The 15,007-nt window shown below is 39.7% G+C and overlaps 1 protein-coding gene across 1 annotated transcript; it reads left to right on the top strand.

Moving 5' to 3' along the window:
- The first annotated feature begins 2,681 nt into the window (after positions 1–2,681).
- On the top strand, positions 2,682–14,455 carry CHRNA5 (cholinergic receptor nicotinic alpha 5 subunit). The gene is made up of 5 exons (XM_037523179.2): positions 2,682–2,827; positions 8,692–8,736; positions 9,971–10,080; positions 11,401–12,232; positions 14,231–14,455. Exons 2-5 carry the CDS (start codon positions 8,710–8,712, stop codon positions 14,390–14,392), a joined length of 1,131 nt encoding a protein of 376 aa, XP_037379076.1. The 5' UTR covers positions 2,682–2,827; positions 8,692–8,709; the 3' UTR covers positions 14,393–14,455.
- Positions 14,456–15,007: the final 552 nt, after the last annotated feature.

The following is a 15,007-nucleotide window of genomic DNA, read 5'->3' on the forward strand; positions in this document are numbered from 1 at the left end:
ACAGCCCTGTGGAAAGCTGTGTGGAGGTTTCTCAAAAGATTACAAATGTATCTACCATGTGGCCCAGCAATTCCACTCTTATATCCACTTTTATAGCTACTGAAATAATATAAAAACACTAATTTGAAGGGGAATATGCACTCCTATATTCACTGCCACGCTGTTTACAATTGCCAAGCTAGGGAAACAACGTACATGCCCTAGAACAATTGAGTGTATCAGAAAATTGTGGTTTGTATGCAGGATGGAATTCTGTTCAGCCCTAAAAGATAAACTCTTGCTATTTATGACAACATGAATGGAACTTGAGGGGAATATGCTAGTGAAATAAGTCAGAGGGAGGAAGGCAAATCCTGGACAGTGTCACTTACACGTAGAATATTGAGAAAAGCAAAGGGTCAGATAATGCCAAACCAATAACAAACCCTAGAAATCTGACTTAGAACTGAGACTACCAAAGGGTGATGGGGAGGGGTGAGCACAAACTGGGGACGGAGCACAGTGGACTCTGCTGGGAGCCTGGGTGCTTTGTCGCTGAGTGTAGTGTGATAACCACACCGCAAGTGTGAGATCCTATACCTCAGAGACACAAACAGTGTTGTAAACCTTTGTTACTTCATTAAAAGGAATAGTAATCAAAAATAACAGTATACATTTCAGAATTTAGCCATAAATGCTGTGTATAGAGTCTATATTTGTATGTGCTGGGACAAATCTGCAAATGTGGTTTCACATATTCCATAAAAGGTAAAACAAAAACAATGATTATCTGAAGGTCAGATTTCACCCATAGTCTGTTAACTGGGAGTTACTTTATGGTGATATTTGTCAAATGGGGGTGGCCCAGCAAGCTTTTGTGACATTTTCAAAGGATAATGGTCTCTCTGGTGAAGAAGTGATTTTCTTGAATAAACATAAAATAATATTTGTAGTATAAAATTGTTGCAGGGTCCGAGGCCAAGTTGCCCAAGACATCACTCAGAGTAGAGTGGGTTTCATGTGATAGGATGAGCGGATGACCTACTCTTGGTGAGAAGCTTGTAAATCCAGGCACACATTATCCTGCTTGAAGAGAAGGCAGAAGAGACCTTTACACTTCTTTACTAAGTGATTGTGCTGGCCATCACGGGACCTTACCAGCATGCCAGTGGGGGAGCTAGTGCTCTCACATGCATGCACTGGTGTTTTGCTTTTTGTGAGACAAAGCATGGGAGTGGAGCTCGGGCACCACTGGCTTATGTGCCGCACGCATGAATGAGGATGCCTGGCAGCATTTGATTTTTCTCACTGAGAGCTCGTGTTCTAGAAGAGGTTTCATTTTGTCAGGAGTGTTTTGTGGATGCTGGCATCGACTGGGCAGCAGGGGGCCTTGTTCCCCTGCTCGGCAGTGGTCCTCGGGCACGCCCGCCTGCACTCTTCTTCACAGAGAGCACCGGTGGGACCATGGACAACCTTGCTTCAGTGTTAAAGGAGATAGTAAAAGTTGTGACTGATCAAGTCATGGGCACCAAGCATGTCTTGCAGAATGGGCACTATGTATAACTCTGCCTGTCCCCAGGAGACCCCTGGCTCTCAAGGGCTAGGTGCACTCACGAGTGCTTGAATTTGGGGGATTTGAGAGAAATGCTTCTTCATGACACTGGTGAGGCCATCTGTCTGATTTCAGATGTGATCGGGTAGCATTGCTCGTCGATACAGGTGTATCTTGAGGAGCCAGAACTGATGACTTGAGGGGTTAAATATGTGACGTTATTTTTGAGACCATCAGTGTGACAAGATAATATTTTTGGAATAATAACGACCCTTTTATGTTGTTCCTGGATCTCCCCTTACCCTTTGGCTCAAGCCTGGTCATTGTGTGCTGATGACAGCAAACAGCAGAGTATGTTTTGCCTTTTGAGATTCAAAAACCCGGGTCATAGGGTGAACAGAAGCGACTTGACCTGGTCTGTCAGTATAAGATCAGAGGTTCTCCGTAGACAGGGGATGTGTTGGTGACTCAAGAAATGGACAAGAAGGTCAGCAGGGCTCAGAGTGGCCTGGCTGGGCCTGAAGGGACGTTACGAGAAGTTGAGAGGAAGCCTGATGCAGCCCTGGGGAGCTCTCCAGGACCCTGTTTGAGTTGAGTTTCTGGAGCTACCAATGTTTGCTCCTGTTCCTGATACTCTATGAGTCAAAATTTTATGTCTTTTTTTTTTTTAAGACTTAGGTCCTCTAGTGATTTCATATAAATGTACAGTAAAAAAAAAGGTGCAACAAATCTGAATAATTTTAATTTGTGTATTAAAAATCATGTCAATTAAAGCATGCTTACTTTATATTGAACTTTATTTCAATATATCTGTTCTCTAGTCTTGGGATTTTATGACAATCTGCTTAGTCCTGGCAATTTAAAAGCTTTGGTTACTTAGATTTTAAATTACTTTGTATTAGATACTGCATACTTTTTAAGGAACTCAGCATCTTTCCATTTATGAGTAATCTGATTTAATTAAGAAATATAACTGAACTGGTGTGTTCTATATTGATTATAAGCATTTATATTCTTCATTTTAAAGGCTTTATTGATAATAGCCTAAATAATTGGTTCATTAATAGTGCTGAACTATTTTTTAAGCTATAATATTTGCTGGGAGAAAAACCAATACACTAACTTTCAAAAATTTGTTATACAGGATTAGCTGAACCATCCATTCTTGCAAAATATGAAGATAATTTGTTTAAGGATTTATTTCAAAACTATGAAAGATGGGTTCGTCCTGTGGAACACCTTAATGACAAGATAAAAATAAAGTTTGGTCTTGCAATATCTCAGTTAGTGGATGTGGTAAGTGTGCTTAACATTAATATTCAATTTCACAAGGATTTATTTATTTAATTTTTAAAGTTTTATTTATTTTTTTATGCATAGAATAACTGGGATATAGGCCAGAGGTGCAGGGGGTTAGAGGATTCACCAGAAACATAGTGGGGAGCAGAACAGGCAGATTTACTGATACACACTGCTGAGGAGAGCAGCGTGTGAGACAAGAAAGGTCTGCTGCACCATGTGGGTTAGGTCTCTGGCCTGGGATTGAACTCAGGCCGGCCGCAGGGGTGATAGCATGATAGCACTGAGACTTAACCTGTAGGCCACCAGGGAGGCCCCCATGGATTTATTGAGAGTATATTAAATGTGCCAAAGATTACAAAAATGAATGAGACACAGCTCTTTACTCAAAGAATTCACCAGAGAAAATTGATTATTATGCCACAGGCAGGAATATACCATGTTTACATATAGTATCATGTAGTTTACAAATGCTTTTATCTGGTAATTATAATAGGTCTATCTATTTTTACCAAATTCAAAGATATTAAACATTCTATAAGGAAATTTCTTCTTAAATGTGTAAAAAATACAATCAAGATTTTTAAAAAATTAAGATTAAAGAGTTCAAGAATAGAGTCATAGATTATTGGGACGAAAAAGTTTCTCAACAGATCACTGCCCAGTATGACACTTAAAATATTTCAGCTGTTTGTTCATATGACATTCACCAGGGAGTATAAATCCCCATGATAACTCATGCAAAAGAATATTTATATTTAAACTAAGAAGTTCACACTCATTTTCAAACCCAGTTTCTTCTTGTTCTAATCATGTCAATCAATAATTAATTCTTTGCTATGTTCCCAGAAGAGTTGAGAATACGAAGAGTGGGTGTGTATTTATATATACATATATTTAAATAACATCTATAGACATGCTTGATTAGAGAAGTAATGAATATTTTTATAGAGAATTTAGAAAGTACAAAAAAATTTCAACTAGGAAAGTAAATTTTATTACACTTATACCACCCGGAGATGACCAATAATAACAATGTTATATTTCTTACAATTTTTTCTTTGCGTGTATATTACAAAATTTTAAACATAATTTTGATTACTGCTTATTTTCCTACTGTTACATGATGAACACTTTCCTATGTCATTAATAATCTTCAAATGTAATTATTAATGGCTATATAATAGTCCATTTATAATTTATTTAAACCCTCTTCTACTGTTGGCAGTTGTCCCAGTATTTTTCTTATTATAAATGGCAGTGATGAATGTATTTGTCTACAGATGTCTGAATTTCTTCATTCCTAAAGAAAGGCAGTTATCAAAAGACACACTTTTTTTTAAAAGTCTATTGATATGTCATGTAATTGCTTCCACAAAGGTCAATGAATATAGACCATGAACTGGTTCTTTTCTAGAAAAAAAAAGAGAGATTTGAAATATAAATAAAAATGGCAAAGTGGGAAATAAGTGGCGCTTGCTCTCAAAGACCTTTCTTTGTAGTTGGAAATATTGGCACATGAGTGGAACAGCCACGGAACAATGTGGCACTAAATGTGATTCTACAAAGATCTGGGAATTGAGATTATCAAAGAAGGCAGGAGAGGTGAAACTTGAGCCAGTTTTTTTTTTTTTTTCATGTCTGTGATATATTTTTTCAGACAAAACCTCACTATTTACAAACTGGCATTTCCTATTTAATTGTCAAAACTAAGATAGTCATAATGAAACATAATGTTCAGTCCTCATATCAACATCATCCCAATCTTCTTGAAATATTGACTTCTTTGATTTTTTTCCCACTAGAATATTATTATTTAATATTATAACCTATTCTTTTAAACCATAATTGGAGTACAACACTTTTCAGTTAATTTATGATTAATATTTGAAGCAGCCTGACATGTATTCCTAATTTAAAGGGTGCTGGGAAAACTGGGTCGCTACATGCAAAAGAGTGAAGCTTGACGACTACCTCACACTATGCACAAAAACCAACTCAAAATGGATTAAAGAACTAGACATAAAACCTGAAACCATAAAATATATTGAGCAGGTTTTTGAGTGTAAGAACTGACATTCAGACAGGAAAATAATGAATAATGCAAACATAGTGCATGAGTGTTGGGTACAGAAGCTACTGAGCTTTTCATTCAGCTGTTTAGGCCAAAGGCTAAGGGCAGACGCCCCACTGCACAGCAGGGGTACAACCGGGTGGTGGAGGAGGGATTGGTGAGAAGGGAGCCTGTGAACCACTGTGCCTTTTTCCTGCTGTGCCTTCTACTTGGAGAACTTTCCTTCTCAGCACAGGCTGTTTATCCATTGAGACCCACTTCATTTGTCAGACAGACCCTTTGTGAAATCGTTTTGGATTTCCTCAGCCAGCCTGTTGCCTGCTCCAACAGCTTTTGCACTTTAACATGGTGTCCCTCACACTGGCACTGGTGCTCTGCTGTGGCTTCAGCAGAGCTGGGTTAGCTCATGTGTGCCTGTCCTGGAGCCTAGCGTGGTATCTGGCACAGAGTGATGCCAGTAGGTTCTGAGGAGTGAAGGAGAATGGAAATCTGAGAGGCAAGGCAGAAGACAACAGAGAGAAAGGAGCAGAACTTGAATACCCCATATAAAGGGGGCGTCAAATTTTGGTGCCTCGGTGATGAGGAGTAACACATTTGAAAGATAAAATTAGTTGTTACAGAAGAAGAGCAGAAAGAAGAAGCCAAGCAGACAGCTGGGGAAGAGCTGCTTCTTCAGGAAATGTGATGTCAGTGACTCTGGGAGGGCAGAGGCCTGGAGTGGAGGGAGGTGAGGCCATGGACACTGGACACTGAGAACAGAAGTCTCGCTGACTTGCTTCTAAGCTCCTATGTTCCTTTGATTGCTGAGTTCCTTCCCCCTGCATGAGTTCCCCCAACATGAGTTTGACAGCTCTTCTTGAAGTTTTGTCATATTTTTACCTTATTTCCTATTGTCTCTCTTTAAAAATCAGAGGATTGCCTTTTTGTTTTGATTTTATTTTTCACACCAGATTAAAAAAGTTAATGCCCCTAAAACTTTCCTGTGCTATTGTGCGTTGTTGTTAACATTTCTCCACTATTTGTGCTTCCTCTTGCTCAGTTTGCTTTTGTTTTCCCGCATTATGCACCTCACAGATTCCCAGGAGATACTTGAGGTCATCTTCAGTTAGGCAGTACACCTAAGGTAATGCCTGACCCCCACATTTTGGGGCCTAGCTGTGAGTTTATGGATTACTCTTTCGTGTATGTTACTATTTAAGATGCTAAGTATTGGGTATGTGTGTTCACATTTTCTGGGGAAAAGATTTTTAATTTTTATTAGATTTGCAAAGATGACCTGCCATACAACATCACAGGTAGTATGTTTGCCAGAACCTTCCCAATAGTTTCGAACTTTTGCCTAATAAGCATATTCTGTTACAGGATCTGCAGTTACTCTGAGTTGTATGTCACTTTGGGGTGGATAGTGGAGCTGGTGGGATAAGAGTGATATTTCACAGTTTTGTGTTATAATTGGTAGTACGATTTTAGGCAGGTTGCCCATTGGGCCAGTTTCTGTAACTGCAGAGTAGAGGGAATACAGTAGAGAATATATCAAGGCCCTTTCCAGCATGACTGTAAAATTTAATGGAAGAGATGTCACTTTAATTAGGCCACGATAATTCAATGAAAGGCTGGCAAAGCAAAGCTATTACAACAGGAAGGTCATGTAAATGGAAAGTACCAAGAATCCCTGATTTTCTAGAAAAGGAGGATATTAAAGCTCTATGAAATTACTATTTAAAGTTATGACCACAGTTTTTATTTTTTTTCCTTTACATAGCAACTCCACAGAGAGATGCAAATTCTTGCCTCAGTGAAGGAAAATGACTAGAAGTTATAGTCCCTCAGGGATACACGGGGACAATAATGTCCCTGGTTCTAAATGTTCACTTCATCACATTTTTGCACTTCTAAAATCAAGATGTATCTTGCAATTAACAGCAGCTTACAATTCATTGTCATCCTTTTCCTTTAAATCTTAGTACCAAGTACATAAAATAGTGCTGCTTATTTCTTAAATTGCATCTTAGACTTGAGAAAACATAGTACATAAAACTATCAATATTAATTCTTAAAAATAACATACTCTGTATTTCTAAACTGCTGTATTTTTTCATATTTTTCATATGCCTGTTGGCCATTTGAATTTCCTCTTTGGAGAAGTATCTTTTAAGTTCTTCTGCCCATTTCTTGACTGGATATTTACTTTGTTTTTGTTGAGCCGTGTGAGTTGAGCACAGTGCTGTGAAGCTTTCGCAGCCTCTGCAGCATGGATTTGATTGTATTTCAGGTTAGAAATACAGAGTATGTTGTAAGGGATAATGTAAAATCAGGCTGGAATAAAGATGTGCCCTTCTAGAGAACTGGACAGATCAGCAGAATACAGGTACTATATATGGAGAGAAGTATTTGCATAAAAATGAGAAAATTCTTTTGAATCAATGTTTTTGTGTGCTTTGGGTAGATCCCTACGAGTGGAATTGCCAGGTCTCATGGTAGCTCCATTTTTAGTAGACTGAGGAACCTCCAGACAGCTCTCCACAGTGGTGGGACCAGTTTGCACTCCCACCAGCAGTGCAGGAGAGTTCCTTTTTCACCGCATCCTCTCCAACATTTGTTGTTGCTTGTTTTTTTGATATGTGCCATTCTTACTGGTGGTAACCTTACAGTGTGGTTTTGATTTGCATTTCCCTGATTATCAGGGATGTTGAACATTTTTTAATATGCTTGTTGCCATTTGCATTTCCTCTTTGGAGAAGTATCTTTTAAGTTCTTCTGCCCATTTCTTGACTGGATGTTTACTTTGTTTTTGTTGAGTAGTGTGAGTTCTTTGTATATCTTTGTGATCAGTCCCTTATCAGTTGTATGGAGTGCAAAGATTTTTCCCAATCAGTAGGGTGTCTCTTTGTTTTGCTTATGTTTATTGCAGCACTATTTACAATAGGTAAAACTTGGAAACAACCCAAATGCCCAAAAATAGATGACTGGATCAAGAAGATGTGGTGTATATATATATATATACACACACATACATACACACACAATGGAATATTACTCAGCATTCAAAAAAGATAAACTCATGACATTTGCAGCAACGTGGATGGAGCTAGAAGGAATTATGCTCAGTGAAATGTCAGAAGGGAAAAGAAAAATATTGCATGGTTTTACTTATAGCAGGAATATAGGGGAACCCAATAAGACATCAGTGTAAAAAAATAATCACAGTACAAAACACAACAAAGCAAAAACAGACAATTATAAATCAGAGACATCCTGCAGGGGAGGAGGAGGGAGAGGGATCAGAGGGAGAGAGGGAGGAACACAGGGACTGAGGTGATGGTGCACGGGTGCCTTGGAGAAGGAAACTCTATGGGGGCTACACCTGAGGGGGTGGGGGGAAGCAAATATTGTTTAAAATGAACAATGATGTGGGCCTCCCCACTGGCGCAGCAGGTTGAGCACAGCGCTGTGAAGCTGTCCGCAGCCTCTGCAGTGTGGGTTCGATTCCCACATGGCGTGGCAGACCTCTCCTGTCTTGCCCACTGCTCCCCTCAGCAGTGTATTTCTATCGTCTGCCTGTTCTGTTCCCCACTCTGTCTCTGGTGAATCCTCTCACCTTCCTGCGCCTCTGGCCTGTGCCCCAGCTTTTGTATAAATCTATAAAGAAAAAAAGAAAACAAAAGGACAATGATATAAAAAATTTTTAAAATTATAAATTTAAAAAAAGAAAAAAATGAGAAAACTCTTATCTCAAGAAATCAGTTTCTGCAAAGGAAATAATCAGTCTTAACTTTTAATTTTATAGGACGAGAAAAATCAGTTAATGACTACAAATGTCTGGTTGAAACAGGTATGTATAAATTTCAAAGGCCACCCTACTGGTGACTGGTACCACTCTATTATAAGGTTTGTAGCACAAAGGAACATAAGTATGCAGTCTCGATGGATGGGATGGATGCAGAATGCTGAGGGCAGGTGGAGTTCTCGTGTTCATTCAGTGAATGTTACTTGGGCGCCTGCTCTATTACTGGGAGAGAGCAGTGAACAGTCAAAAGGCCCTGTCAGCAAGGAACTTTATTCTAGTGGAGAAAAGTGAACAACATGTGTGTGCTGTTCCTTAGAAGTACTTAAATTGGGAAGTTGGTAGGGAGCATTGGGGCTTGTGCTTTTAAATTGAATGGTTGGGGAATTCATCACTGAGGAGGTAATGTTTGAACAGAGACGTGAAGAAGGCAGGCCTGTGAGTATCTAGGGGGAGAAGTATTTTAGGCAGCAGAATCTGAAAGTGCAAAGTCCCTGAGGCGGGGGTGCACCTGGCAGCAAGGAAGCCGGTGTGGCCAGAGGTGAGTAAGCACAGGAGGGGTGCAGGAGATGAGTTCAACAAAGAAACAGGAGGCCAGTGGTTGACGTTGCATATACCAGTGGTGGCTCACAGGTCACTGTGAGGATTCTGACTTTCATTCTGAGATAATGATGGGCAGGAATATAATAACTTCTTTTTATGTACATAAAGGAGTTCCTTTTTTTCTGGGCCATCATACATAAGTCCTCACCTCTTGTTGTTTCCTCTTGTTCTTTCTTAGCCCTAAATTTTAATGTCTATGACATTAAACTCCTAAAGGGTGTTTATGCTTTTTTGTTGGGGTACAAGGCATCATAGAACTGCTACTCTATAGAGGTTGGACAAGATGTTTAAATATGGGGCACGTGTGTTAAATCCAACTCCCCCTGGGATAAGCCAGTGTGGCCCGTGACAACAACACCTGGGAAACTGTTTTCTTTGTGTCTGGGTCTTAGAGGCCCATGGCTGCAGCTCCTGGGCCCAGTCACTTGGTGGGGGAAGAAGTGCTGGGCTGCTGTGGTCATGCCCAGTTCTGGTGTTCACCTGTTGGGCACAGGCCCTTGGCTAGTGCCCTTCCCAGGGACAGAGCTCTGCTGTAGTAGCCATAGGAAGGCCTTGGAGGTGAGTTTTCTCTGCCAGGAGTAGAGATGATTTCATGCTTAAAGTTTCTAGGTTTGTACAACAGAGTACAGTTTTCACTATTAATTTTATTGAAACTGAGGCATATTTCTTTGTTTTCAAGGAATGGGTAGATGTAAAGTTAAGATGGAATCCTGATGACTATGGTGGAATAAAAGTCATCCGTGTCCCTTCAGACTCTCTCTGGACCCCAGATATTGTTTTGTTCGATAAGTAAGTTCTATTTGAAGCACCGTTTTATGTTTTCAAAAGAAAGTACTTGTTTGATTACTATTGACACTAGTAATTTTTTCTCCCTTTTGGGAATTATTTAGCTATAAAATCAAATGTCTTCATCATACGCTCTTTTGCTTCATGAAACTACAGGTAGGTAGGTTCTGTGGATCTTCTTCCTTTGTTGGTGTATTGTCTTCTCATCACAAAAGTCCTTGATTTCTAAGATTTGTATGACTTTTGGGAAATCAGAAATGTGTAAGGAGGGGGAGAGGCATTGCCAATAATCAGTCCCATTATCCAGTCACTTAGAGGCAGCCACGTTATCAGCTCGCACCCGTGAGGCTGCTCTGCACAGCCATGCGCTCAGCACCTTCTGGATGTCATGCTATTTGGCTTTCAGGATAAGCTCATGACCTTGTGACCTCAGCCTAACGGATGAGGAGACAGAGGCTGAAGGAGGGTATACCTGGTCCAAGAGGACACAGCTCACTAGGTCACATATATGAGGGGGGATTCACACCAAGGCCGCCCGCACGCCTCATTCCCCTCTCACTTACTAGGCTGCATATTTAGTAGACCGCCTTCCAGATTTTGGTTTTGGTGTGTTTTTTAAATAGTTGAGGTCATTATACTTTATGTTCAAATGTGCATCCTTCTAATTGGCAACAATACTGGCAACACTTTTCCCACAATGAGGAACATTGGGTCAATAATGAACTCATACCATGTGTCTCTATCACACATATATTGTGTTGAAGATGGTTTTTAACTTTCAGGAAGAATAATTCTAGATATGACATTCATTTTTTTCTAGGACCACTTCGGGGCACGTGTGGGAATTTTTATTTATCCTGAAGCACTTTGTGTTACTTGCAAGAAGGCACTCGGCTTGAGAAAAGAGCAAATATTAAGCAAAAATGCCTTATTCTTTTAAAATCTTTGCCTCCGTACTTCTCCATGTGTGAGGAGTAAGCCAAGCTGTAAGGGGCACGATGCAGCTTCCTGGAGCATCATCACTCTTAAGTCATTAGAAATGATTTTCATGTTAGACTTGGATATACTACAAAGTAGTGTGCAAAGTTCACATAAATCTTAAGAACAGTATTTCAGAGAACTCTGAATTCTCAGGATTCTGTAAAATTGGGAGCAGAAGTGAAAAACAGGTTCAGTTTTACTGGAGTTAGATATTCAGTGAGTCTCCTATGGGGTCAAGTATAAACATTCCAAAGGTATTTCACATTCTAGGAAAGGCTTTCTTTCATACTAGACTTATAGAACGCACGTTTGGGCCGTTTAATCTCTGCATTGCTATTTCAGTGCTGATGGACATTTTGAGGGCGCCGGTACAAAAACAGTCGTCCGGTTCGACGGCTCTGTGACCTGGACTCCGCCGGCAAACTACAAAAGTTCCTGCACCATAGATGTCACGTTCTTCCCATTCGATCTCCAAAACTGTTCCATGAAATTTGGCTCTTGGACTTACGATGGGTCCCAGGTTGACATCATTTTAGAGGACCAAGATGTAGACAAGAGAGATTTTTTTGATAACGGAGAGTGGGAAATTGTGAGTGCAACTGGAAGCAAAGGAAACAGAACCGACAGCTGCTGCTGGTATCCGCATGTCACTTACTCCTTTGTCATCAAGCGCCTGCCCCTGTTCTACACCTTGTTCCTTATCGTGCCCTGCATCGGCCTCTCACTGTTGACTGTCCTCGTGTTCTATCTTCCTTCAAGTGAAGGCGAAAAGATTTGTCTCTGCACTTCAGTCCTTGTGTCCTTGACTGTATTCCTTCTTGTCATTGAAGAGATCATACCCTCATCCTCCAAGGTGATCCCGCTGATCGGAGAGTATCTGGTGTTCACCATGATCTTCGTGACCCTGTCCATTATGGTGACTGTCTTCGCCATCAACATCCACCATCGCTCTTCTTCAACACACAACGCCATGGCTCCATGGGTTCGCAGGATATTTCTCCACAAGCTTCCAAAATTGCTCTGCATGAGAAGTCATGTCGACAGGTACTTCCCTGAGGAAGAGGAAACTGAGAGCAACAGTCGGCCAGAATCTTCGAGAAACACTTTGGAAGCTGCACTTGATTCTATTCGTTACATCACCAGCCATGTCAGGAAGGAGAGCGATGTCCGTGAGGTGTGTGTGTGTGTTATAGACGCTGGCTGGCTCGATGCACCTAGGCAGACAGCACTGCCCTTCTGCGCATGCATAGATTAAGGGCCAGAAATGTTGACATATTGCTCTATAAAAGATCTTTACTGCAAGTTGATGCAGTTAAAATGTCTGTAAAATGGGGCTCCTACACAAATCTTACTTCTCTGTTTCCTGATGGTGTCTTGGATAACTTTTTTTTAAATTTTATTTTATATATTTTTTACATCATTTTTCATTTTTGCACAATATATGCATTTTCATCTTGGTTATAGTCCCCGTACAATTCCCACCACCTTTGTTTTGATCCTACTCCCCGCGCCCCCCTAGTGTGTCCCTGGTTCATAGTTGCTTGTTGATTTTGATTTTTACTTTATTATAATTAGTCTTCTTCCTAGTCCTTTATTTAGGTTTTCTAAATTCCTGCTATGAATGAGACCATCCAGTATTTTTCTTTTTCTTTCTGGCTTATTTCACTGAGCACAATCCCTTCTAGCTCCATCCATGTTGCTGCAAATGGCATGAGTTTATCTTTTTTGATTGCTGAGTAATATTCCATTGTGTATACATGCTACATCTTCTTGATCCAGTCATCTATTTTTGGGCATTGGGGTTGTTTCCATAGCTTAGCTATTGTAAATAGTGCTGCTATAAGAAAATGTAGTGTTATGCTGACTGGTCTCTTTTAAGGAATGGTAATTCTGACGTGTGGTTTTTGACTCGGACATGATTAACTTTTATCTTCAGCGACTTTGTTTCTGAGTTCTGTGGTGATCTACTGGCACAACTGCATTATCATTTAGCAGATGATAAAAGATTTAACATTTATCTTTTATTTTTTAAAGAATGAATCTAATGCAAACTTTATAAGCAGAGCCAAAATATTTGTCTATGTTTTTGTTCACTTATTTACAAGAGAATGTTAGTCAAATTAAAGACAGTGAGACCTTCTCATATCTTATATATCAAAGTAGTCATATAATGCTTAGTAATGGTGCTTAATGATATGATTGATTTGCATAAAATATGTTTAAGATTTTATTATAGAAAAGTAACTTTCATTGACTCCTTATCTAAGTTTAATAGTTAAAAATGCAAGAATTGAATATGAGCACACATTATGTGATCATACTGGACCAGGTTTTCTTTCAAAACAAAATTTCAATCTTGTCACTATTTTATTGTGTAATATTTTTAAATATTTATAGTATTAATCTAGTAATATCTTTAGAATGGAATTTAATTTGAATAGTTTAATTAAAATTATATGAATTTCTAGAGCTTTTTTAAAATAGAAACATTTCCAGGAGATGTCATAGCAGATGAAATGAATCTAGTAAATTAACAGAACTTCCACCAACATATTTGTATATAGGAAAAATAAAAGACTTTAAAAGGTTTATTATAGGGCCTCCCTGGTGGCACAGAGGTTAAGACACAACCTGTGATGCTATCTGCAGCCTCTGCAGCACGAGTTCAGTCCCCTGGCCAGGGAGATACCCACATGGTGCAGCAGACCTCTCCTGTCTCGCCTGCTGCTCCTCAGCAGTGTACTTCGGTCAATCTGCCTGTTCTGCTCCCCACTCTGTCTCCAGTGAATCCTCTCACCCCCCTACACCTCTGGCCTATACCCCAGCTCTTGTATGCATAAATAATCTTTTTAAAAAGGTTTATTATAAAATATCCAAGCACTATATTTTTTAATTTTATGAAAAACCTATTAAAATAAACCTCTTGTTATGTATTACAAATCAATGGTGTATAAATTGTGTAGTGTGTTTAACAGCTGGAAGGAGACTACCTTGGAGGTCATCAGGGTTGTCCCTAGCCCTGAGCTGAGAGTATAGGGTCACTTACTGCTTCAAGGCAGTGATGGGAGACTGAAACTGATGTAGCCGCTGTCTGTGTTATATCTTAATTACATAATTTTTCATTATGTGTTCAATGCCTTTTTATTAATTTTTTTCTTTTTTTTTGTAACAGGTTGTTGAAGATTGGAAATTCATAGCCCAGGTTCTTGATCGCATGTTTCTGTGGACTTTTCTTCTGGTGTCAGTTATTGGATCTCTTGGGCTTTTTGTTCCTGTGATTTATAAATGGGCAAGTATAATAGTACCCGTTCATATTGGAAATGCAAATAAATGATATAAAGATATATATTTTATGGCACCAGTAAAATTATGAAAATGTAAACTGTGTTTAAAATTTGACACAATCGGGCCTCCCCGGTGGCGCAGCGGTTGAGCGCTGGGTTGCGAAGCTGCCCGCGGCCTCTGCGGCGCCGGTTCGATCCCCGGCTGCTCCCCGGCCACCGGAGGAGGATCCCACATGGTGCGCAGACCTCTCCTGCCACCCGCTGCTCCCCTCAGCAGTGTACTTCAGTCCTTCTGCCTGCTCTGCTCCCCGCTCTGGCTCTGGTGAATTCTCTCACCCTCCCGCGCTTCTGACTGTACCCAGTGCATGTATAAACAAAACAAACAAATATAATAAATAAATAAATAAAAACATGCCTCTATAAAAAAAAAAAAAATAAAAAAATAAAATTTGACACAATCTTTAACAGATTAACAGCTGCTGGCACTCGTTTATCTGAACGAATTACCCATTAGAACCTCTTACCTGCATGACCAAAGTAGTGACCGTAAGTTGATCTTCTAATAATAGCAAAATATTAACTCTACTAGTAAATATCGAATGTTTGTATCTTGGCAAATACTACTAATTTGTAATCAACAGTGAAGTTCATCTTTTGATTGGGCT

This window comes from Talpa occidentalis, unplaced genomic scaffold, assembly GCF_014898055.3.
Source record: "Talpa occidentalis isolate TD23 unplaced genomic scaffold, MPIMG_talOcc4v2.1 talOcc4.3, whole genome shotgun sequence".
NCBI lineage: Eukaryota > Metazoa > Chordata > Mammalia > Eulipotyphla > Talpidae > Talpa > Talpa occidentalis.